Consider the following 26,773-nt stretch of genomic DNA (forward strand, 5'->3'; position numbering starts at 1 on the left):
GAGAAAGAGGACATGAGTGAGTAGACACAACAAAAGAAGAGACAAAGATAAAAACAAACAGAGCGAGCAAAACAAAAACGTAGAGCTAATGGAAGTTTGGATTTTTATTGTAAACGACAACAATGATGTTTTCTGGAAAAAGAACAGACATGGATGGGAAGTTGGACAGGACTCCAAGGTGGTGAGTCACAGTAGGTCTTGGCTGTGAGGAGCTAGCTCCAGGAGGGCTGAAGCAGGGTCGTGCGCCCTGTGCAGGGGCTCAGCTTAGACCTTGACTGAGCCTAGGGGTGAACCCAAGAATTTCTAGCTGAATAAGCGATGGAGATCAGGAACTGACCAATGATGGAGCTACAGCTCACCCTGAGAAGGGTAAATACTGATTCAGGGATGGGGTGGGGAAGAGAGTAGCTGCTACATAGAGGATCCGACTTGAGTTTGAAAAAGCGGGATTGAAGGGGAACATTTCTGAAGTACTCTGGAAGCCTGAAAGCTGAAAGTCTGCTGTGTTCACTATAACAACCAGGGGACATTCTTGTAGATTGTTAGCTCCATTGTTTGGGACAAATGCATTGTTTTATACATGGCAATACATTTATGTAAGACGTTATGCCAAGACATGGCTACAGCTGGAAACAAACAGCTCCAGAATTACTATAAATATTCTCATGGATGCTGGGGCCGTACTGAGTTAAAGAAAAAAATATGTTTTAGGATAATCACTTGCCCTTCCAGAAAATTTCCTGTGGTGCTGGCTAGAGGCTGAAAGGAGAAAGGGTGTGTCTCAGCATCACAAGGCCTATGAGACAAGGTGAACTGAACTTGGGCTCTGAAAGATCAAAAGAGCCTGTGACAGGCTCTTTTGAATGTTCTGCTCTAGGAAGTTATTGGTAAGTCTCAACAGGGAGGTACTCTTGCGATCCAAAATCAGCCATCAATTTCATTTCCTTTTTTTCCTATAAAAAGGGTATGCTGACTCAAACAACTAAAATATAGATTAGTTAGCATACTAATAATAAGACCAAAAAATCCCCAGTAGACAAAAATCCCCATTAAAAAAACAAACAAACAAACAAACAAACCAAAGCCCAACATTCAGTGAGCCAGGAAAAAAAAGTTTTTGAATTAGCATTTTCTTTCATGAGGGTCAGTTTCTTTCCATGTCACCTCTTCTGCCTCCAGGGTGGACGAGAAGACCTGTCCCCATCCTCCTACCCACATGTTGGCACGGCTGGTGACAGCTCTGATGGTCTTTATACTGGATTGAGTAGCGTTAGTGTTCCCCCACCCTCCCCAAATTCACAGTCACTTGGCACCTCCAAATAAGGCCTTCATTGGAGACAGTGTCTTTATAGAGTCAATCAAGTTGAATGCTAGTGAGTCCTAATCCAAGACTGATGTCTTGTTACGAGGGGATCTGGACACAGAGACACGCAGAGTGGAGGTGATGTGAATATATAGACACATGAGAACACCACGTGAGGATGGAGGCAGAGACTAGAGTGATATGTCTGCACAGCAACCCCAAGGATTGCTAACAACCACCAGAAGTGAGGAAGAGCCGGGGAGGGGCTTCCCTTAGACCCTCAGGGTGGGCAAGGCCCTGCCGACTTCTTGATTTCAGACTTCCAACCTCCAGAACTGGGAGAGAGTAAATGTCGGTTGTTGTAAGTCCCCAGTTTGTGGTACGATGTTATGGTAGCCCTTGGAGATGACTGTGGTCTCCTTCCCCTCATTGGCCTTGCTGATCCAGAACAGACCAGTCAAAGGCCTGGCTAGAGGCTCAGGCCCTTCAGTCAGACAGACTAGGATTAGGCTGCAGGCTGGCCACTGACCAGTGAGCTCAAAGTCTCAGTTTCCGCATCTATACGATGGACATAACAAGAATGTTGGGGGAGATTAAAGGCTGCCATGTTTATAAAGTATTCAGTACAATGCCTGGCCCATAGCACATGTTTAGTAAATGTTAGCTGCTATTAGCCATTGGTTTTCACCTTTCAAACTTTCAGCGTGAAGTTTTCCTGATTTTACTATCTTGGTAAAAGCCAAGTGGACATCTATTCCTTTGGGGATGTACCATGGCATCTAGCTCAGGGTTCACACTAAAAGTATCTTTATGGAATGAAGAATGGAACAACTACATCTCATCATAGAAGGAAATGGCTTACAGGCTTCATGAGGTTTAGTAATCCGCTAAAAAGTCCAAGAAGAAGGATGTATTTTTATCAAATTAGGTTATGAAAGTTTGAGGCTTCCATTATGGGCGCTCTCTCTCCCCTGAGTTGCTTGTTTGGGGGGAAGCCAGCTGTCATGTTGGGCTGCCTGATGAAAGGCCCACAAGATGAAGCCTGCCAACAGCTACATAAGGGGACATGAATGTGATTCTCTAGGCCCAGGAAAACTTTAGATCACTGTAGTCTCAGCTGACAGCTTGACTTACCCTTATGAAAAACCCTCACCCCTAACTGCTCAGGTAACACACTCCCAGGTTCCCGGAAACTGTGTAAGATGATAAATGTCTGTTGTTTTAAGCCACTTAGGTGTTGAGGCTAATTTGTTACACAGCACTAGATAACCAGTACAGGTGCTGAGATAAGAATGGCCAGGATGAGCCAGGGCTTAGACCAGGGACTGTAATGGGAGACTAAACATAGGAGGCAGAGAAGAGGTCAGACCCAGATGGGTTGGACATGGAGATGAGCAGGCAGGTTCTGTGGGTCTGTGCCTCTGGTCCAGAGCCCAGGGCAGATAAGAGACAACCACATCACTGAGCAGAAGGCAATGAGATCTTGGTGATCTTAGACTAGAGCATCGCCTTCTGACATAATGTTACACAATTCCCAGTTGGACCTTCAGTTGATCACTGTAGCGATGAGGTGATCAAAGATCAATGAGTGAATTTGTCCAGAATTAAGTCAGTACAAAGATTTGGGGATTCCAGTAACAAACAACATGCAATGGGATTATAAATATTTTTGAAACACTCACAATATTCTTTTGTTATTTTGATGGCCTTAGCTCTTTAAGTTGTCCACCAAGCTGGGATGCAGAATTAAGTTTCCTAGGCCTGTTCCAGGCTGTTGGGCAGGTCATGGTACAATAGAAAGTTAAAGATATTGCCTGGGTTTATAAAGACATACCTCACATCCAATTGGCAAATGTTTTCTGAATGCTTACTAAGCTCATTATAAAAAAGCTTAGAGTCATTCTGTACACCTAGTACAAGTACCCACTGCTCCTTATCCCACCTGTGATTACTCATGAATATGAAAACCCAATGGATCAAAAAGCACTTCCTCTATTCTTTGCACAGGCCAGGTCTCCCCTTTGAATTGACCTTTGTCTCAAGTCTTGGAGCCCTGCTGACTCAGTGGCAATCACTTGAAATTCAAGGGATAACAGGATGCCGTGAATAGCATCTGCTTTTTCACCAGGAAGTCAGAGTCCTTACTCTACAGAAGTGAGCAAAGCTTCCTGCAGCCCCTGTCTTGTCGAAAGGTTGAACTCTAGGTAATTTGCTGCTCTTCAAATCCAAAATGAGAGACGGAGGCTGCTAGCTAAGGGCACAGGCTCAGAGCCAGACAGCCTGGGTTCATACGTCAGCCCCACTTCTTCCTAGCTGTGCAGCCTTGGGTGAATGACTTAATCTCTCTGAGCCTCGCTTTTCCCATCTGCAAAATGATGATCATAATAACACCTCCCACACAGAGTAGGGAGAGGAATAAATGAGTTGATGTATAAAGTACTTAGAATGGCTCCTGGCCCCTGGGAAATAGTCTCATTATGGCGATTAATAGGCGATTATTATGCAGGATATGGAGGCAAAAGTAGCCCCCTCTGCCCTATCTGGGCTCAAATGTCATTGTCTGTTGGGGTTCACTCAAGGCAGATGTCTCTCTTTCACAACATGCAAAGGGTTCTTCAAGGACTTCATGAAAACAAAAGGATTAACTACAGATGACTAAGCCCACATGATGGAAACAGAACCAGGTACAGTAAATAATGACCTTAGGCAGGATTATATTCCTACAAACAATACACCGAGTTCTTTGGCTCTCGGTCTACAATCCCTCTACCACAAGGGAGCCAGTGGCCAAGGACAATGTCTCCATGTGCCCAGGATAATCTGGATGGGCTCCTGGAGGAGGCAGCCCTCAAGCAGAGACTTGAAGAATTCAGGACTTGCCAGGTGGAGAAAGAAGATCGGTATACCAGGCAGAGAAGAGTGTGCTGGGACCAGGGTGAGATAAACAGGTACCGGGGACACAAGATTTAAGGAGGCACTCACTCTCAGGGCCATGTGAGAGCAGGGTCAGCATCTGCACACCGCTGGGATTGAGCGCCTCCTTTAGTTTTGTATCCTAAATGCCTCTGTTGTGTCACCTTAGTCCTGGCCCTGGACTAGAGCCTGGGTCAGAGCCTGGAAAGAAATGTCTATAACCAGAAATGTCCAAGTCATGAAAGATGGCTTGAGGACAGAGGTCACTTGGAGTGAGCCTGAGAAGTCAGGCTGGGGTGAGATCATAAAAGGTCTTATGCTCCAAATAAAAGAATTTAGAGTTGGTCTAAAAGTGACAGGGAGCCAGTGAAGAATTCTCAACTGATCTACAACATGATCAGGTTTTCCTGTTAGCAGGATTCTTCAGGCATTGGCATGAACGGCAGATTGGTGGATGAGGGAATAAGCAGATTAGGAGGCCAATTCAGGACTCCGCTGAAAAGTCCATGCCCAGGGGCAAGACAACGACGGCCTGAAACAGGGCAGTGCCAGTTAGAAAACTCACTGAGCGTTCTCGAGAGAGCTGGTTTGAAGGGAGAATTGACAGTCCATGGTGACTAAGGGCAGATGAGGGTTGACGGCAAGAGTCAAAAATGGCACAGTTTAGAGACTTCCCTGGTAGTCCTGTGGTGAACAATCGCCTGCCAATGCAGAGGAAGTGGGTTCGACCCCTGGTCCAGGAAGATCCCATATGCCATGGGGCAACGAAGCCAGTGTGTCGCAACTACTGAAGACTACACCCTAGAGCTCACGCTCCTCAACCAGAGAAGCCACGGCGATGAGAAGCTGGCAGGCCACAAACTAGAGAGTAGGCCCTGCTCGCCGCAACTAGAGAAAGCCCCCACACAGCGGTGAAGACAGAGTGAAGCAACAAAGTATAAATAAATGAATAAAAATGCTTTCCAAATGGCACAGTTTAGAAGACACAGGGAGCTATTAGGTAAGATAGAAGTATACCGAAGGCAGTTAGCAGGCTTCCCCAAGTCCAAGGGAGACCTCCCCACACCCCTCCCTATTGGTTTTCCATAGGATACAATCTCTTGGGGTCAGACATGTCTTACCCTCCGGATGGTACCCACACTCTCTTAGCATCACCGACCTGAGCTGAGCCACTTCCAGACCCCATTGGCTTTCCAAGCAGTCTTAAGGTTCTCAAAGTCCTTTTAAAGACAACCACGCAGCTGGGCTCACATCGACACTCCGCCATGCCCAGCCACCCATTCTGGACGTGTTGACCCCCAGGGCGCTGACCTGCCCCATATGACCCAGCCAGGGGCTCTGGGAGGTGGAGGGAGGAGGGGGAGAGGGGAGGAGGGGGCTAGGGGGAGTGAGGGTCTGTCCAGAGGCTGGGAGTCTTCAGCCACCTGTGAAGAGCCTTGTGAGAGATGATGTAGATCAGAAAGGCAGCCGGAGGGCAGCTGGGTTTGGAGGCAGTGTCCGGAAAGGCAGAGGCAGCAATGCTGGGAAAGGAGGGCAGTGTTCAGGGGCCAAGCCCAGGGCAGGGGAAGTACTAGGACTGCCCGCGGAGGCAACCCTGGGACTGATTTCCTCTGACCCTGCCACAGATGCACACGCTGACCTTGTGGTCCACTGAAGCCCTCGGATCTTCTTCTATGAACTCGAATGATGCCAGGTCTCCTGCCCTCCCTGCGCTTGAGAAGTCTGGAGAATGCTGGTTCTGCACACATTTCTCCATGTTCTCATAAAAATCAAGGGAGTAAAAGAGCAAGTCTGAGCTCTTTGAAACATTAATTAAAGACACCATCGTTTCCTTATTTCACGGAGGGTTGCTACCCCATTTGGGATTATTAGCAAAGCCAGACAGCCTTTGTTGTGCTTGACAAAGTGATTAATTCAGACTCTAGGTGAGTCTTGGTTTTCTCAACATCTTTTGATGTGCTAAGATTCCCCAGCGAGGCAAAAAACATCATCAATTACTTAAACAAGCCATTACCTTGAGAGCACAATTACCAGTGAGGCCCAATCTACTAATTGGCAGATGAAGGGAGAGAAATGAACCTGGGCTGTGCCCTGGACCCTTACCTGTCCAGCAGGAGTAAGAGTCCTTTCAATTGTGTCATGGCAGTGCTCCCACTGATCTGAGACTGCCTAGAAATTTTTCCATCTCCACGAAAATTTATCTTGGGCCACTCAAGTCTTGAGAAGCCAGAAGCTTCCCATCCGAGAACTGCATTCTCATGGGCGAAGTTGTAGGCCTCAGCACAATGGGAATGCAGAAGCGTTCACAGAAGTAAACTTCTTGTTTGAAGGGAGCTGGGAAAAAATTCTTTGGCTTGCTCTTTTCCTCGAAAGTCACAAGTTCTCCAGCTCCTGGGGCAAGCAGGGTGGCGGGGTCTTCTGCAGAATGCTACATCTGAGTGGACAATCTCTGACACATAAGGAATTCAAGACCTAAATAAAAGAGGCAGGTTTTCACTGTAAAACATAAACATATAAAATTAAATTTATAAATTCAAGTAGAGTGTAATACACTTAAATATATTTTATTTTAGAAATACTTACTATAAATATACCTTTTAACACACTAGGTCATGACTGTTTTTTTCCCTCTCCTCGCTAGAAGAGAGGTTTAGGGGGAGATCTTTTTCTGTATTTGTATATGTCATTGGTTTTTCCGAATGGGCAGGGGGAGCTCAGTCTAGTTAAATTCAGTCAAATAACCAATACATAAAAAAATCCAGAAGTGTTCCATAAAATATCAGCCACTGCACCGGCCTTGTCACACAATTCAATTGTTCTGTCCTATTTTTTGGAGAAGGCAATGGCACCCCACTCCAGTACTTTGCCTGGAAAATCCCATGGATGGAGGAGCCTGGTAGGCTGTAGTCCATGGGGTCACTAAGAGTTGGACACGACTAAGCAACTTCACTTTCACTTTTCACTTTCATGCATCGGAGAAGGAAATGGCAACCCACTCCAGTGTTCTTGCCTGGAGAATCCCAGGGACAGGGGAGCCTGGTGGGCTGCCATCTATGAGGTCATACTAGGTCGGACACGACTGAAGTGACTTGGCAGCAGCAGTCCTATTTTTAAAATAGAAAGATGGGTCTCATGCGTGTTCATATTGTGAAACTACTTTGGGTACTACCTCGATCCTTCTTCTCCTCTAATTCTCACTGGCACGAAAGGGCAAGGCGCCTCTCAGAATTCTTCCATGAGAAGTGGTGGAGAACTGGTGGGGGGCAGTGCGAAGGCAGAGGCGGAGGCTGCACCGAGGCCTCACTCTGAGACCCCCTCCCTGCTTAACCACCATCTCCCACTCGGCTCCACTTTCTTCCTTAATTCCCGAAGACGTCAGCTGGGTGGGGCCGGGCACCGGAAGGCACACCTGGGGAAGCAGAGCGCATAGTGCCCAGGGCTTCCTCTATACGAACCCCCAGAACTGGCTCTTCCCAGGGTGGGGGGCCCCCTGGGACACCCTCATCTCCAAGCAGCAGCGTCTCCCAGCTCCTTCACCCGCTATGAGTGACACAGTTCTTTCTCGCACCAGCTTTCGCACCTCTGTCCTCCGTTTCATAGATTTTTGGAATCTGGTCTGCTTTGGAGGGCCCTGCTTCTGGAAAACTAGCCTTGGGGAAAAATAATAATAAGCCTAAGGACCACTTGCCTTTTTTTTCAAGTTCAACAAATATGTCCCATCCAATAGCTGGACACAAGAAGTGCTCTTAAGTGATCAAAACACAGCTCAACTGGCACACCCTCTGACACGGGACGCTTCTTTGCTACAAAGGTCATCACGTAAATACTGTGTTGGCTGCTTGTCATTAGCCACTGAATGCGTGTTGGGTCTACAAGGCGATAAGTACCGCCTCCCTGTAGCTTCCCCTGGCACATCCCTGGCTTGTAGGAGACACTGTGTGTCTGCCTGATGATTCTTGTAATGTGTCACTTGTAACATGTTGGTTACCATCAGCCGACAGTGATGAACGACGTCATTCCAGGACTCCTCCCCTTTGTGAAGGTAAACTGCTATCACAATTTGGAGTAAATCCAGTGTCAAAAGCGGACCAACTCTCTTTAGTTCTTAGAAATGAAATACATAAGATCCATTAGATTGAATTCTCCACATCTCAGTCCTTTGAGAGAGGACTGAGATGCCTTCATTGTTTTCCAGCTGTGGTGTTAGATTGTCAGCTGAGGCAAGGCAACCTAGACAGGGCGCATTTGAAAATGTGGCCCATTTGGACCAGCCTTGAGAGCCCCATCTTCCCGGCATCATCCTTGTGGACCATCCATGGCCAGCGAGATCACTTTAGGGAGTTCCTGGGCTTTAAAATGTCCCATGGTAAAGTTTTTATTCTTACTCTTAGTTTTTCTTTAAGGAAGTGGTAATGGTTTTCATTTATGGTCATGACATAAAGTTACCTTTTATTTACGTCTATATCAAAGAAAGTGGGAAGCAAGTGCTAGCCTAGGTGATTTGCAGATATGGCAAAAATTGTCAACATGTTGTTGATTTAGAAGGTTAACCTCTTAATGGCAATTGAGATTCATTGACTCAACTCTCCTGCCCTGGCAAGGTGAGAGAAAGCTGGAAAAGTTGGCTAATTCTATGCACTACAGTAACCAACAACTGGCTGGCACGATTGTTTGTAAACTGTAGTCTTTTCTTTAAAATACTTATCTGTTTGGGTGGTAGGGCCCCCAAGCCTGGTTTAGTGGTGCCTGAGACAGAGGCTGAGTGCTGTGGTAGCTCTGGGCGGCCCCTCCCCCGCCCCTTCCCCAGCAGCTGGCTCATCAGTTTTCTCTAAACAGGAAGCCTTGAGAACCTCAGCCTCCACCCCAGACACTTCTTATTATCAAGCACACTCCAAAAGACAGTCATCTGTACACAGTAGAAACTGATGTGAGAGCTGAATAATGTCCTCCAAAGATGTCCACATCCTAATCCTCAGAACCCGTGAATGCCACTTTACACAGCAAAAGGGACTCTGAGGATGTGCTTAAGGGTCCTGAGATCAGGAGAGTATCCTGATTATCTGGGTGGACCCTCAATGTGATCAAAAGGGTCCTTATAAGAGGGAGGCAGGAGGAGTCAGGCAGAGAGGGGTTGATGTGGTGTCTGGGAGCAGAGACTGGAATGGTGTGGTCGCAAGCTAAGGATGCAAAAAATGGATGCTCTCCAGGAGCCCACAGAAAGAACCAGCCCTGCTGACATCTCAGCTTCAAACTAGCGAGACTGATTTTGGACTTTGGGCCCCAGGTCCACAAGATAAATTGTGTTATCTTAAACCACTACACTTGCGGTGACTTGTTTTAGCAGCCATAGGAAACTAAAGCAGTTGAGAAAGATTAAACAATTTCTTAATTTCTGATAGGATTCATCACATTGGTCCTTTATGTAAGGTATCACTATACATTTAAAATAATTCTAATTACAAGAGGTTCAGTTAACACATTTTAAAATCTATTTAAGTTTTTGAATCGGCATCCACGTGGTTGAAATCTCAAACATAGTATCATGAAGTATTACCAAAATAGAGTGAGACGTCTTCTTCCTGTTATGGCCCCTAGACACTGTTTTCTGCTGAAAGGAAACACGGTTTCTCAGGAAAATGGCTGATTCAGGTCTAGGGCAAGAAATGTACAACTTGGAACAACTTGTCATTTCAGAATGTGGGGAGGCTGTTCTCCCCAAAAGTACTCAGGAACAAACTTAAACGTGCTCCCCCTAGCCAACGATGGGACAATCTGATGAATAGAAAAATCATGGCAATGGATCAAAACACATCAAAATACTCTAAAACACAGTCATCTGTACACAATAGAAGTTGGTGTGGGAGCTGAATCATGGCACTGGATCAAAACACATCAAGTAAATTTAAATTCATGAGTTCATGATGATACAAAAATAGCATGTGTACCCAATGTAAGATGCTACAGAATCAACTACTACTTGGAACGCTAACAGTAAAAGCAAAGAATCAAGACTGATCCTACTTTTCTCATGTGACCTGTCCCTAGCAGAGGAGGGTAAATTCAGAATTATTCCAGCTGGTAAATGGAGAAGGAATAACATGACTTTGCAGCCCCTGGTGCATGAATGGATTCAGGTGATAATCCTCACAGCTGCTCAGGTCATAATAAAAGAGACAAGTAGATTATGAACCTCCTCGGGTGTAGTCTTGAAGAAAAAGCCTCTGGATCAGTGGTTCCTAAATGTGGCTGAACACTGGGAACACCTGAGGATCTTATAAAAATTCCGAAGCCCAAGTCATACCCCAGGCAATTAAGTTACTACCTGGGGGTATGGGTAAGGGTGGGGATGGGGTGAATGGGACACAGGCACCAGAAGTTTCTCAAGCTTCTCCAGGTGCAGACAGATTCGGGAATCAAGGGTTTAGATCCAGCTACAGGGGCTTCCCGGAGAAGGCAATGGCAGCCCACTCCAGTACTCTTGCCCGGAAAATCCCATGGGCGGAGGAGCCTGGTAGGCTGCAGTCCATGGGGTCACTAAGAGTCGGACAGGACTGAGCAACTTCACTTTCACTTTTCACTTTCATGCATTGGAGAAGGAAATGGCAACCCACTCCAGTGTTCTTGCCTGGAGAATCCCAGGGACAGGGGAGCCTGGTGGGCTGCCGTCTATGGAGTCGCACAGAGTCCGACACTACTGAAGCGACTTAGCAGCAGCAGCACAGGGGCTTTCCTGGTGGCTCAGTTGGTAAAGAGTCCACCTGCAATGCAGGAGACCTAGGTTCAATCCCGGGGTTGGGAAGATCCTCTGGAGAAGGGAATGGCAACTCATTGGAGAGTTTCATGGACAGAGGAACCTGGCAGGCTGTAGTCCACGGGGTTGCAAAGAGTCAGGCACGACTGGGCGACTAACACTTTTACTTTTCACTAGGACTGAAGAACGGGTTAAACTACACCATGGGAGGCAACCGGCAGAATTTAGACTGTGGGAAACCCTATGAGACACCACCTGGCTTTGTTGTGTAAAACATGCAAGGCAGAAAATGGGGATGGGGGGTGGGATTGGATGGAGGATTTAAAGACTTAAAGATACTTACGAGACATCTGACCCAATTCTAGTATCTAGTCAGTATGTTTAAATTTCCTCAATTGTCTCACAATTTTTCCTTGTAGTATGTTTACTGAGTGAGAATCTAAAGTCAGATGACCCAATTCAAACTACAGACCTTAGATTCTCACTCAATAAACATACTATAAAAAATAACTGTGGGACGACTGGGGGAATCGAAACACTGGCTATCTATTTGAAGATACTAAGGAACTATTGTTATTTTTAATTCTAATAGTAATACTGTGGTTATTTTTGGAGTCATATTTTAGCAAAGGGGTACAGAAGTATTTACAGTTGGAATGATGTGATGTCATAGATTTGCTTCAAAAAAAGTCTGGGCATGAGTGGGTAGGAGTGTAGAGCCGAGACAAGATTGGCTACCAGTTGATAATTGTTAGAACGGTAGGTACATGGGAATTCATTTTACTCTTTCGTCTATTTCTGCACTTTCCACACTAAAACATCAAACTAAACATCTCCTTCCTGCCCACTGCCATCCCCACTGTTCCTTCCATCTGTGCAACTGGTAACCTCTTCAATTAACTCCTTATTTAGACTTATAGAGATATTTTTAATAAACATGAAAGCTAATATAAATAATATTAGGTTTTTCCTTCTCATTTTTTTTACATAAATGGAAGCACACTGCACTCAATTTTCCGCATCTCACTACTTTCATGTACTAGCGTATTTTGATGACTTTCCATCCCCATTGCATAGCATATTATTGAACGGATGCATCATAATTTATTTAAACAGATGGGCAGTTAGGTTGTTCCCAATTTTTTGCTGTTATAAACACGTTAAAAATAAATACCTCTGTACATATTTGTGTAAAAGTATATGTGTAGAGCAAATTCCCAGGAGCAGATTTGATGGCTCAGTGGATAAACGCATATGCAAGATGCTAGCAAATAACCCTGGCTTATACCAGGGTAGAAAGAGAATAGATGGAGAGAAGTGGGCAGATATGGAGATGGAGCTAATTTGAAGATGGAGCTAAAATTATTTGCTGATAGATCGTTTGAAAAATAAAAGAGAAAAATTAAGCATGTCTAAAATCAGTCAGCTTCAGATAAGTTCTGCCTGGGTAGCAACTGACTCCCTTCATGCCCACAGCAAATCTCAGTGATTTACATACTCCAATATTTATTTCTTGGTCATGCTAAACATCTGTCATGGACCGCTGCCTTCTTTACTCCTCATCGTCTCCATTGCAGGACCCAGGCTTCAGGAACAGCTCTCATCTGGGAGACTACAGGCCTCAGGGCAGAGAGAAAAGGACAAAAGGCTCATCAAGTGTGGCTCTCAAAGCTTCCACTTGGATGTAGCACACATGGTGTCTTTTCATGATTGGTTGACCAAAGAAAGCCACATGATCAAGCCTTATGGAAATAAGGCGGAGATGTGTAATCCTCCAATTGGGAAAGATTGTCATATTTTAATTAATTATGCACCCCACTAGTGAGAAAGATCCCACCTGCCAATGCAGGAGACCTAAGAGATGAGGTTTTGATCCCTGGGTTGGCAAAATCCCCTAGAGGAAGGCATGACAACCCACTCCAGTATTCTTACCTGGAGAATCCCATAGACAGAGGAGCCTGGCGGGCTACAGTCCATGGGGTTGCAAAGAGTCAGACATGACTGAAGTGACTTGGCATGTCAGCACGCACCACATCTCAAAGGTTTCTGGCTTGAGCAATTGGTGGGTTGTGGTTGTAACAGTGATATAGAGATGAAAGAGGAGATAGAGTCCTAGGGAGAAAATTGAGTTCAGATTTAGATATAAGTTTAAAACGCCTAATAAAACCATGATCACCCAGGCATTTTGGATACTAGATGGGTAGACAAGCAGTGCATTTCCAGGTTCCCCTAATGTCGGGGCTAGAACTTCCAAAATGCTCCGGTGGGTGACCCCACTGTCTTGATACCCAGGGGCAGCTGTACTGGTCAGTATCCAATCCACCAGGCTGGCTCGGAGAAGGCAAGTTTAGGCAGGACCGGCCAGGGCACAGTCAGCTCTCTATATTACCACTTTAAGAGCCCCAAACAGTTTCCTGGTTTTGAACTCAATGCTTCTGTACACACCTGTGTGACTGGAAATCAGTAGAATTTTGAGGGACAGAAGTTTTCAGTATGTTCAAGAACCTTTAAAGCCATGATAGCTTTGACCAATCATGTAATGACTTGAAGTCTAACAATTTTAAAAGTTGTATGGTAAAATGCTTCATATGCAAAAGATATTTATTGTAGAATTCTGTATTGAATTGAAATATATTGAATTGAAAACAATTTACATGTCAACAACAAGGGAATGGTGATGGTTTAGTTGCTAAGTCACGTCTGACTCTTGTGAACCCACGGACTGTACCCCTGTCCTATGTCCATGGGATTTCCCAGGCAAGAATACTAGAGTGGGTTGCCATTTCTTTCTCCACAAGATCTTTCCAACCCAGGAATCAAACCTGGGTCTCCTGCATTGCAGGTGGATTCCTTACTGATTGAGCTACAAGGGGAGCCTAACAAGGGAATAAGCAAGCAAATTATGAAATTTAAAACATGCCTAATAAACATCAAAAGAGTGCAGCCAAGGTGATGTCTGGATAGAGATGAGTTCAGTGGAGAGAATGGGGCTAGAGATAGCACCATAGAAGTTATTGACATGTAGATGGTGTTGAAAGTGATGGGACTAATTGAAGGAAAGGAGCCAGAAAAGACTCTGAGGACCAGCCCCTGAGGTAGGAGGTGTGATGTCATGGAAACCAAGAGAAGAGAATGTTTCAGGAAGAAGGAAGTGTTTATCTGTATCAAAATGCTGCTGAGAGCAAGTGGAAAAAATAAAAACAAAACTAGCTAGAAATTACTTGAATGACAAGATCAAAACCTTGGACAAGTGACAAATGACCCTGACAAGGCCACTTCCACTTAAGTGGTGGGTGCAGAAACCTAGTTGGGAAGATGGAAAAGAGAATAGGGTATAGAAGAGGAAGAGAACATGGCTAGATGATGCTTTTAAGAGGTTTTACTGGGAAGAAAAAAAGGAAAATAAGGGAAAATAAGGAAAGGGCTGGAATCACAGGAGTCTGCTTTACTTTTCTTTAAAACAGAAGGCACTAGAATATGTCTGTATACTGATAGCAGTGATCCAGTAGAAAAGGAGAAATAGGTGCAACTGAAAAAAGAAACAGTTGAGAATTCTGAGTAAAAGCAGAAGTGAAGGCACTGGCTTTAGAAAGGCAAAGATGCGCTCTCTCTCATTATGGTCATCAGTTAATTAGTATCTGTTATAATTATACCTTTGGTTTCTAAGAAACCTGCCCTTGTTCTCAGTATATTCTCTGCTTGTTCTCATGCAGTGGTTTGTCAACAGCACCCTACCTTAGAGGACAGGAAGAAACAGGTTAGTAGGGTTCACACGGCACCTGTTTGAAATGTGGCAGACCTGGGTTCATCTCTGCCTCAATCTCTTAGCAGCACTGCCAACTTGGGGGTGCTAATTAATTTCCTTAAGCATTAATTTCTTAATCAGTAATATAAGAAGAATATTTATGCCTACATTTATATAATTGTTAGAAGGCTCATAGAGGAGAATATATAGAGAGTTCTTGGCATAATCTCTGGTACATAGAGAAGGTTAAAAGTTATAATAATGATGAGTGTGTGTGTTAGTCACTCAGTCATGTCCAACTCTTGGCAACCCCATGAACTGTAGCCTGCCAGACTCCTCTGTCCATGGAATGCTCCAGGCAAGAATACTAGAGTGGTTTGCCATTCCCTTCTCCAGGGGATCTTCCCAACCCAGGGATTGAACCCAGATCTCCTGCATTGAAGGTGAATTCTTTACCATCTGAGCCACTAGGGCAGCCTCTCTTTGTTGATATAAATGTATTTTTCTTGTGCTGTGACAAAATTGTTGTCAGACTAATAACTGCAATGAGCAAACTTCGGGAGACAGTGAAAGACAGGAGAGCCTGGCGTGCTGCAATCCATGGGGTCACAGAGTCGGACACAACTTAGCGACTGAACAGCAGCAATGTTTTTGTGGTTCTTCTATTATTGGAGAAAGAACTGCACATCAGTCAGATATTTGTGTATTTGTTCAATAGTCCTCTATTTTTTTTCCCAGAAGAGTGAAGATTGTAAACAGTCACCTTTCCTGAGTCTTTGGGAACAAATTATAATGACTGTTACTTAATTTCATGGATAGGGCTGAACAGAATTGAAAAACAATGGGAAATTCAACTCCAGGATATCTGTCCCACTGGGTTTTGCCTGTGTACATCTTACAGCTTATTTTATATTCAGAAGTCTCCTATTGGAAAGCAGCTATCAGACAATGAAAGTGGTACGTTTCAAAAATGCATGGGGAGCAGCCAAACAAGTAAGGAGAGGGAGATTTATATTCTTAAATGCATTTATTAGAAATAAAATCATATTGAAAATAAGTGAGCCAAGTTGTTAAGAAGCTAAAAGAAAAAAAAAAATAAAGAACTAAGAATAAACCCAAAGAAAATAGTAGGAAGATCATAATAAAAAATGAGCATAAAATTATGAAACAGACATAAAAACAGTAAAAAGAGAAATGTAGAAATGAGTGACAAAAGCAAAAAGTTGGGGCTTTGAAAAGATAGACAAACCTATAGCAATACTCCTCAAGGAAAACTTTTCCAAGCAAACTAGGAATGGAAGGAATGTCCTTTATAAAGGGTGCCTGTTAAAAATCTATGGCAAAATCTTACACTTAATTTTAAAACATTAGGTACATTCCTATAGAGTCAGGAACAAGAAAAAGATGTTCTCTCTCACGGCATCTTTTAAACATTGTACTAAGGTCTTAGCCAGTGTGATAAGAAAATGAAAAGTGAGATAAAGGGATTAGGGAAAAAAGAGAACAAACTGATATTGTTTGTATAAAATATAACTGTCTGTGTAAGAAATTAAAGAGAATCCACATGTAAACCAGAAGAACTGATAAGAAATTTTAGAAGGATCTTGATTACAAGACTGACAAATGATGCTCTTACACATGAGCAGTAAAAATAACCCAATATATGTAAATAGCAAAACACTCTCTGTGCACAAAAGTACAAAATGTTACAAAGGACAGAGAATGAGTTGATGTAGAGATATATACATAGATGAGAAGACTCAGGGTTGTGATAACATTGGTACTAATTTATAAATTTAATGCAATTCCAATAAAAATTCCAAGAGGATTTTTCATCAAACTAGACTAATCAATTCTAAAATTAATGGGAGAAAGTAAGATATTACAAGGTGTTACAGACTTATAATAGTTAAAATAATGAGGCACTGGGACAAGTCAAACAGTCAGAATAGATCAGAGCTCCAACATTCCTAGGGTGTAGGGTGGAGCCAGGGCTTCCCAGGTGGCATTAGTAGCAAAGAAATTGCCAGCTAAGGGAGGAGACATAAGAGTCGTGGGTTTGATCCCTGAGTCAGGAAGATCCCCTGGTGGAGAGCTTGGCAACCCCCTCCAGTATTCTTGCCTGGAGAATCCCATGGATAGAAGAGCCTGGTGAGCTACAATCCATAGGGTTGGTCGCAAAGAGTCGGACAGGGATGGAGGCAGCCTTATAAACCAGTGGAGAGAGGGGTGGGTCTCTTTGCCAACCCTTAATAGAAGGGCACTCAGCTGTGGGGCAGGATTATTTTTCCCAGGGTCCCACTGACATGTTTTCTGATCAGCCACCTCTTATTGTAGAACCTGCCTTAACACATCACCCTCCGATGAGTGATTTGACTTCTCAAGTACCTGAAAAGGATGTACTCTGAGTAGATACATCAGCATCTTGTTCCTGGAAAAGGACACCTGCTTTTATAAGTTAATGAACATTCTGCTTTGCAGTTTATAATCTTATGAGCTTCTCTAACTGCTACTGACTGACACATGAGTGAACGCACACTGGATGGTTTCCAGTCCTGAGGGCAAGGTCTTAAGGGAACGGGTCTCAAGAGAGGGCACCACATGTGAAGATGAGGATGTGAAAAAAGAAATGAGGCACTAAAAGAGGAACTGAGACAGTCTCATAGAGAAATTCTATTTCCAATGAACTCCTGTCCTGAGACATGACTGAAGAAGCAATTTGTATACTAACAGTTCCTTTAAGTGTCGTTGTAGGGGAAGAATGGGGGAAGGAAGAAGAAAACAATTCAAAGTCAGCTAACAAGGCTGCAGCTAGTTATTTGCTAAACAAAAGCTGTTCAGAATTTATCTGCGTGGCCTCCTCTCCCTGCCCAAATATGTGCTTGGCATCAGCTTGCAGTCACCTATTGACGACTGCTCGTTTTCCAACTAATTCTTCAACCAATCAGTGTAGCACAATTCTGCCTAGATAAACTGTATCTGCCCCCTAGATAAACTGTAATGGGAATAAGGGGGAAAGATAGGGGAATTGCAAAGTTGGAAAATATTTTCGAAATTGGAGGAAAAGCAATGGCAAAAAACGTTTTCTCTCCAAAAAAGTACAGACATCGAGATGTTGATACATGGATGTGTCTACAAAACTCGGAAGAATTAAATGAGAGTGTTTGGTGAAATGGATGGACACTGACACTGAGACTAACTGGGACAAACTTTCTGGAAAACAATTTGGTATTGCACGCCAGTGTTTAAAACCAGTGACTCAGGGATTTCAGATCCAGAAAAGCTTCATGTGTAAAATATTGGAAGAGTTTGATGTATAGAGTTGTAGTGGCCTAACTTAAATTAGCTGAAAACATCCTAAATATTTAACAATAAAGATAGTTTAGTAAACTTTGATATGTCCATAAGAGGAATATACAACCATAAAAATAATATTCATAAGGGACTTATAACATGGAGATATCTTTCTTATGTTGAATGGAAAAAGTAGAAAAGTAAAGAAATAGAAAAAATTTACAGAGACAAGGATCTCAAATACATAAAAATATACTCAGAAAAAATTTACAATTTTAATAAAACGGGAATAGGCTTTCTCCTTGATATTTCTAGCTCCTTTGCCCAAATTTCTGTCAAGCATTTCATTTATTTTCTGGAAAGCTGGCAAATCTCATCTTCTGCTCCTGTGTCTTAAAATCTTTTGAAGAGCCAAAAATGTAAGTCCTTATGTAATAAAGTTTCCCATGTGGCCACACAGCCTTTTATGGAACCGCTGGCTAAGCCTTTAATGGCTGTGTGTGTCACAAGGATAGTGTAACCATGACAAAGGCCTTTTCTTCTCCAGAGGTGGGACAGGGGGTTACCTGGCACCCTTGGGCTTCATCTCTTCCTGGCACACCATGATTTTTATCCCAGGAAAATTGCTATTTGCCAAAGGAATCTTCCACTATTTCAAAAAATATCAGTAGCCTCCGAAATTTCCAAAAGCAGCTCACTAAGTAGAAATTCTTTGATAGGGATCGTGAAGACATAAAGAATGGACTGAGGGTCTGTGGCTCCCAAAGGCACAGAAGGGAAAAGCCAAGTCCTCTATGGCTGTGGCTTAAGATACACAGTGAGGGAAACTTGTAGAGAAGACCACGGTTTGACTCTCTTCTGCTTTGGCTCTAATCTCAGCTTCCCTAGTAGTTCAGATGGTAAAGAATCCGCTTGCAGTGCAGGAGACCCAGGTTCGATCCCTAGATCAGGAAGATCCCCTGGAGAAGGGAATGACAACCCACTCCAGTGTTCTTTCCTGGAGAATCCCATGGACAGAGGAGCCTGGCGGGCTACAGTCCATGGGATCGCAAAGAATCAGACAGGACTGAATGACCCTCACTTCAATTCAACCAGCTCAGTCATCTCTGTAATACATCAGTTTAATACACAATTTATCAAAATATCCCCCGGTTTATTATGAGTGGCTTCTTTGGCTAAGCAACTGGTTGACCACTCTTGTTGAATACATCAGGAAAGGCCTTTGTCTTGCAGAAGACAAAGTACTGAGGAATTTCTTATGCTGAAAACAATCCCATGCGGTTCCATGTGTTTTTTTATTTTTGTTTGTTTTTTGAGAATGGACAGTAGAAGGAGCATCACTGGTCCTGCAGGGTTTGAATCCTTTGGGGATAAATGACACTTTGGTTGTAAGCATAAAACCAAAGAATGCTATTTGAAGCTACTTCATATACTTTCCATTGTCATTTTCCAAGTTAAGTATCCTTAATGTAAACAATGATAGATGTTCAAGATCATAATTGTGGAATACACTTGCATTAATTCCCGTCAGAGAAGCTGTTCTAAATATTGCAACACGGCAGCCACATGATGGCTGAATGTTATCTGATTTACTAGCATCCTGGGCCACCAGAATTGTTTTTTTTTTTTTGGCTTCACCATGTGGCATGCAGGATCTCAGTTCCTAGACTAAGGATTGAACACATGCCTCATGCAGTGGAGACACGAAATCTTAACCACTGGATCTCCAGGAAGTCCCTGCCAGTTCTTTACTAATAACTCAGGACTTAACGGTATAATTTGAGACAAAAAAGAAATATCTTTCAAAATGATAATTTTTAAGGTAACAGGAAATTTTTCAGAAAATCTTTTTTCATTGACTCTAAACTCATTCATGGGTATTCCTGGTGTACCAGTTCCCTAGGGCTGCCATGTTAAAATAACACAAACTGGGCTTAAAACACCAGAGTTTGTCTCACAATTCTGGAAGCCAGAAGTCTGAAATCAAGGCTTTTTGCAGAGCTATGTTCCCTCTGTAGATGAGAATCCATCCTTCTTTTTCCTAGCTTCCAGTCATCTGCTGACAACCTTTGTTATTTCCTGGCTTGCAGCCACGTAACTCCAATCTCTGCCTTTGTTATCACATGGCATTCTCCCTGTGCCTCCATGTCTTCACGGAGCATCCTCCTGTAAGGATACCAGCCATAATGGCTTAGAGATCCACTCTACTTCAGTATGACCGTCATCAATCCTAAGTTGCTTCAGTCACATCCAACTCTGCAGCCCCATGGACTGTAGCCCCCCAGGCCCCTCTGTCCGTGGGGTTCTCCAGGCAAGAATGCTGGAGTGCCTTGCCATTTCCTTCTCCAGGGGATCTTCCCAAGCCAGGGATTGAATCTGCATCTCTTTCATTGTCTGCACTAGCAGGTAGGTTCTTTACCACTAGCACCCCTGAGAAGTCCCTCATCTTTAACTAATTACATTTGCAACCACCCTATCTCCAAATAAGATAGTATTTTGGGAACAGGAATTCTGATTTTTGGAGGGGTGACAGAATTCAACCCATGATTCCTAGAGTCCATGGATTCTGGGTTAAGAACCTATTGAGACTGATATAGGGGAGTCTGGGAGTGGAGAATGTGAAACATGGGTGCAGAGAAGGAATTGCAAGCAAGACAAATGGAGCGCACTTTGTAATTCTGCTCAGAAGTCTGGAGGCAGTGATCTCTCACTGTTGATTTTAGTGCAAGGTCTCTAGTTACTGATGGCAACATTTGGCCCATTCCTAGCTGAAGACGCTTCAGTTCTATACTTGACTCTGGGCTGCAGAGTGAAGTTTATGGTTATGTCCAGAACATTCTCTGCTGATGCCATATGTTTGGAAATGTCTGAATTTTGTGCAGAGACACACAAGCGGTATTTTCGTAAGTGGAGTTACATAATTAGGGCATGGGCTTGCATGATAATTAGCATGTGTAATTAGGCACAGACTTCTTGTCCTTTAATTAGACAATCAAGACATCTAATTACAAAATTAAGATGTAATTACGTGGCCTAAGATCGACATATTTCTTTCTACCCATTAGAGATTACATTTTAGAAAATAATTCATAAAAATTGATGAAAAAATGAACCAGAAACCAGATTTGAGGTCGTTGACGAAAGTGTTGAGTAGACTGGTAAGTCACCTTTGGTCTTTCGTCTTAAGTGTGAAGGGGGTTATTTAAAACATCACAGTCTACTTGAAATACTTTTACACACTCTGCTGTCAACCTTTGGCATACACACTAATGAAGAGGAATGTGGGCATGACGAGTCCATGTAATTCACACGAGGCTCTTGAGTGTGGTTTGTAATTACCCTTGAACGTGGAATTAAGTGTGATGTCCTGGGGACTCATTGAAACCCAATAGTGCAGCCACTCAGAGGAAACCTTGGCCTGGAGAACTGGGAGGAGAACCCACCTTCCCTTTTCACCCTGGCTTGATTCTCCCTGTGGCCACTTTAAAGGTAGGCAACATTGCTCAAAGTAACGCAAATCAACAGTTAACCTGTTGTCCTTTCCCTGAATATTTGAGTATTCATTGCAATGTGCTTAACTGCTCCTTATTGGACTGTAGGCAAGAACGGGAAGGTCAGAGTCTACAGCAAACATTCCATCTTTCTAATGATAAGTGAGGCTTGGAGTTGCAGGATTTTTCAAGTTCCAGTGTTCCTATGAAGTCTGACTGAATGGATATTCTCTATATTTTCCCTTGCTTCGAAATTGAGATTTGGCTGATCTTTGTACAATGCTAAACACGCAGTTTGATTCATTAATTTTTCTGAAATAACTGAACTTTTGACATAATTGGCTGGCTGATTAGGGATTACAGCCATATGCCCAGGTTTTTCTAAGCTAGTTCTGACTTTCACTGTGTTATCCCTCTGTTCCCATAAACTGTCGAAATATCCTAGTAATTCCAATGTTTTGACAGCAACACTGCACTTCTCAAACTGTTGCTTTCTCCTGGAAGGTGGCACATACATCTGTGGGGCCATGTTTCCTGATTTGGGGCTAGAAAAATATGCTTCCCATATGGTCTCAGGCCATGAAAACAAAGACATAGAGGGTTTGCAAGTGGTTGGTGATGAGGTCTTGTTCCACAGAGTGTCCCCTCCTTCCTTGTTTTTTTATTTTTCTCTATTAGGTCATGGAATGTGATGAGGGATAAATTATGTGCAGGGGTCAATTTGACCAAGAAAATCCACAGATTTGTGCAGGGAACTGATTTTTGCCATTGTTACTTTTTTCGCCTCACCTTGCAAGAGAATTGTTGATGGTAGACTTAAAGGTTGAGGAGCTAAAATGGGCAGAGGTGCAGCTTTTTGGAGGTGGGGTGGGGCCATGCTGTGTGGCTTGTGGGATCTTAGTTCCCTGACCGGGGATTGAACCCAGACCCTTGGCAGTAAAAGTGCAGTCGTAACCACTGAACTGCCAGAGATTTCCCAAAGTGCAGTTTTAAATACTATTTATTGACAGAAATTGTAGGTTGGGAAGGGGTGTTTGGGCTACGTCATCTCTAAGGGGACTTTCAGCTAAGACATCTGAGGATGTCTGAATCTCTAGCCTGTTAATCAGGAGGAACTTACCGAGCTCATGCCTCCTGCACACCTCTAGGCCTCCACCTCGTCAGTCCTAAGATGCTGTCACCTGGAAACTTCTCCTACCCTCACATCTGGAGAGCTCAACAATTCTGATATCAGATAGGGCCAAAAGTGTGAACCTGTATCTCAGTTTTTAAAATGTGCTTTTCCCCTCAGGTACTCCACATCAGCGTTTTCAAGACTAGAGAAATTGGGCATCAGACATCCCAAGCCTTCTCCTTTTATTGGAAACTTAGCGTTTTTCCGCCAGGTAAACGTTGCCTTCCACTGTCTTCTGATATAAGATGCTCTGAGCCCAGAGCAGCTTTACCCACAAAGCATTGCTTCTATTCAGGTCTCCCACACTCAGGCAGGTGCGTGTGTGAATTGCATCAGTTCTTATGTGATGAGAACGATCCATCACTGATCACTCATCAACACATATAGAGTCCTGGTATCCTGTCATTCATGCAAAAACCCATTTAATGAGTGTCTAAGTGTGCCGGGCCCTGGAATGTGGAAGAAAGTAAAAGTTTCCCATGCCCTAGCGCTAGTGTGGGTGGTAGACAAGGCAGCTGTGGTTTGTCCTTCAGAGGAGGGGGAGATCTGTCAGGGCTAGAGTCATCCTGGAGGACTTCCTGGAGGAGGGGGTCTTCAGGAGCAATAGACACAAAGACAAGGAGACCCACACCAGGTGGGAACAATGATGTGTGTGATGGCACCATATGAGAAACAGGGCACAGCTTGGGGAGCAGCCTTGACTAAAAAGCGGAGATTGGGGAGCACCAGGGAACTCTGCTGTGAGAAAGAGAGAAAAGCAGGTTTCCCAGGTGGCGCTAGTGGTAAAGAACCCACCTGCCAATGCCAGAGATGTGAGAGATGTAGGTTCGATCCCTGGGTTGGGAAGATCCCTTGAGAAGGGCACAGCAACCCACTCCAGTATTCTTGGCTGGAGAATCCCATGGACAGAGGAGCCTGGTGGGCTACAGTCCATGGGGTCACAAAGACTGAGCAGCTAACACTTACTTAGATCACTGACAGTTCAGGAAGGCAAGTGAAGAATGTGCGTGTCCCAACACTGGTGAGTAGGAGGGGGACACCAAAGGGGAAGATTTCTCTGCAAGATTTAGAGCAGGTCTGTAGAATCCAACAGTTGTTGAGCCCTGGCTGTGAAGCAGTGAGGGCTTGGCCAGGGTGGAGATGAGAGCGAAAGAGAAGAACTTTGGGGGCAAAATTAGTAACTCTTTTGGCGACTTAGGTGAGAAGTCAAGGCAGAATGAGTCAACTCGTCTTTAAGTTTGGAGCCAGACAACAGGGAGAATGGCCAGGGGTCCACGAAAATAAAAGGTCGGGAGGCCAGCTGGTTTAGGGAGGTGCCTTTGATTTGCCAGAATGACTCGAATGCCCTCTGGGCATTTGGAGATAAAGTCCTGGGACTTTATCTTCGCAGGTTATTTTTGTTTCTCACGTTGGGTTTTCTCAGAAGCCAGATGATTTATTCTGCCAACTCCTGTTGGGGGTGCTGCCACCAGACCCAATATTAGGAGGCTACAGATCCTACATGTGAAGCCACTAAGCCAAACAAAGGCAGGAAGGACTAAATTGGGGCCAATCCTGATAACACCCCTCTAAGATCTCTTTAGGCTTTCCCCACCCCTGCCCCCGGAAAGGATGGCCCTTGGCGTCAGATAGAAAATAACACACGCTATTTCTGTCCCTTTTCTTTCTCATCAATTTCTCTTCTCTTCCGTTCTGTCCCTTTCTCGGTTCAACACCCCTTCCCACTGTTTATTGTTGTTTCTCTCTTCCCACTGTTTTTTTTTTAGCACTTCCTTCTCTCCTCTCTAGCTCAGGGGTGGCCAGGCCACAACTTTCAGGCCACAAACAGCATCGCAGCAAGGCTCCCCATCAGCTCCGTGAAGCAAGTGTGAAGACATTTCTAAGTGTCAAAACACAACAAGAAATCAGATAGGAGATTAAAGCAAATCCATTTCACAAATTTCTGTGGGGGAAATGATCAGTTGCATTCAGACTTTGTATCAACATGTTGAGTTAAACCATATCCCTGTTGATGTGCCGAGCACACTGTGCCTGCCTTTGGCTAATTTCCACATATGTTCCTTTTTAGCTGCTCATTCTCACATGGGCAAATCCTGCCAAGTTCTTGCTAGAACATAGTCATTTCATTGACTGTTTTTATAGTCATATGAGCTTTCCTTGGTATTAATATATGGCAAGCTTAGATGGAGGTGGAGCTGTGGTTTTTCCAGTAGTCAGGTATGGATGTGAGAGTTGGACCATAAAGAAGGCTGAGCACTGAAGAATTGATGCTTTTGAACTGTGGTGGTAGAGAAAACTCTTAAGAGTCCCTTGGACAGCAAGGAGATCAAATCAGTCAATCCTAAAGGAAATCAACCCTGAATGTTCATTGGAAGGACTGATGCTGAAGCTCTAATACTTTGGCCACCTAATGCAAAGGGCCAACTCATTGGAAAAGACCCTGATGCTGGGAAAGATTGAGGGCAGGAGGAGAAGCGGGGGACAGAGGATGAGATGTTTGGATGGCATCACTGACTCAGTGGACATGAATTTGAGCAAGCTCTGGGAGATAGTGAAGGACAGGGAAGCTTGGCATGCTGCAGTCCGTGGGATTGTAGAGTCAGATAAGATTGAGCAACTGAACAGCAACTAGATGGTGGAGCTCGATTGAAAGAGCCTAGGATGGATTTTCATTAAGAACATCCACCTCTTCTACCTTCCCAACTCTCTACTCTCACCCACCCTTTATGTGACTACGTGTCCACTCCATTCCCACAGCAGAAGTCTAGGGGTCTCCTCTCTTCCACTTCCATCCCAACTGAAGCATGTTTTCATGTTTATTTCTTTCCCATAACACAATGGATCCAGCCATTTTCAACCCTTAACCCATACTTTCCCCCGTGTATATCCACACACAGACCCCATCTGAACAATACAGTGCATCAAGCATTTTTCTGACCCTGCTCCACACTGTGTATATATCCTGGAACCCTCCTTTCCCACCCCAAAACATGTCTCATATATAAAGTAGCTCTAAGGTTCTTATGCCTTGAATATGTTGATTTTAGTTAAAATTTAACTTGGATCATAATTCAGAGTTTGTGATAATTTGGGTACACTCAGCAGACATTTATGCCTATAGTGGCTGTGAAAAGAGGCTCTGCCAAAAATAATAATAATATAAACCAAATTGCAGAGGGGAATGTTAGCATAGTTGAGAAAGCAAACAGTTTTCAAATATTTTAGCAGCAATTATACACAAATAGTATAAGTACAGATGATCTCATCTGTCCATTAAAGCAGAGTTGACAGCGACTGTCTCTTGGCAATATTATTTTTTCAAGCCACTAGTTTATTCTAATACTCCAAAGTACTGGAGTACTGAGAACTGAAAGAGTTCTGAAAACAATACCACTTCAATTATATTTTTATGGTTGATGTAACTGTGTTCTCATGATTGTAGACTTTTTTCCTGAAGAAGTTTAAATATTTGAAATTCTGTTTCATCTGATTTTTACTATAGTGCTTGTTTTCTGCAGGGTTTCTGGGAAAGCCACATGGAGCTCAGAAAGCAATATGGACCTCTGAGTGGGTAAGACGAAAACTCCATTCTTCTCCCATGTGTTTGGATTTGTGTGTGTTGAAGTGACATGGAAGGAATGACGAGAATGGGCATGTTGCCTGTGTTTATCACTTTTGAGAATCCACAAAGAGTATGCCCAGCTGTACAGATGGGGCTCCTAGAGAAGATCCCAGGGCGGCCCAGGGTGCATGGTGCTAGCCTGAAAAACACCGTTTCCCAGTCTTTAAAGCCCAACCAGCTGGTTCAGGCGCTGGGTGCCTTGACCATCTGTGATGACTGTACCAAAGGTGTGTTGCAAGGGAGGCAGTGGCCCTTCACACCTCACTCTAATTTGCCTTGACCACCCTTGGCAAGTCTTTCCCATGATCTTATCTAAGCTTTTGTTGTTGTTTTTTAGTCACTCAGTCGTGTCCGACTCCTTTCGGACCCCATGGACTGTAGCCCACCAGGTTTCTCTGTCCATGGGATTTCCCAGGCAAGAAAACTGGAATGGGTTGGCATTTCCTTCTCCAGGGAATCTTCCCGATCCAGGGATCAAAC

The 26,773-nt window shown here is 43.9% G+C and overlaps 1 protein-coding gene across 4 annotated transcripts in view; it reads left to right on the top strand.

Moving 5' to 3' along the window:
- The window catches only part of TBXAS1 (thromboxane A synthase 1), a 173,390-nt gene that overhangs the window by 22,081 nt on the left and 124,536 nt on the right, over positions 1–26,773 (top strand). For all 4 annotated transcript variants that reach the window (XM_005205813.5, NM_001046027.2, XM_059885499.1 and 1 more), the window contains 2 exon segments: positions 22,789–22,882; positions 26,190–26,242. In XM_005205813.5, coding sequence (XP_005205870.1) covers positions 22,789–22,882; positions 26,190–26,242 — 147 coding nt within the window.

Source organism: Bos taurus, chromosome 4 (assembly GCF_002263795.3).
Source record: "Bos taurus isolate L1 Dominette 01449 registration number 42190680 breed Hereford chromosome 4, ARS-UCD2.0, whole genome shotgun sequence".
NCBI lineage: Eukaryota > Metazoa > Chordata > Mammalia > Artiodactyla > Bovidae > Bos > Bos taurus.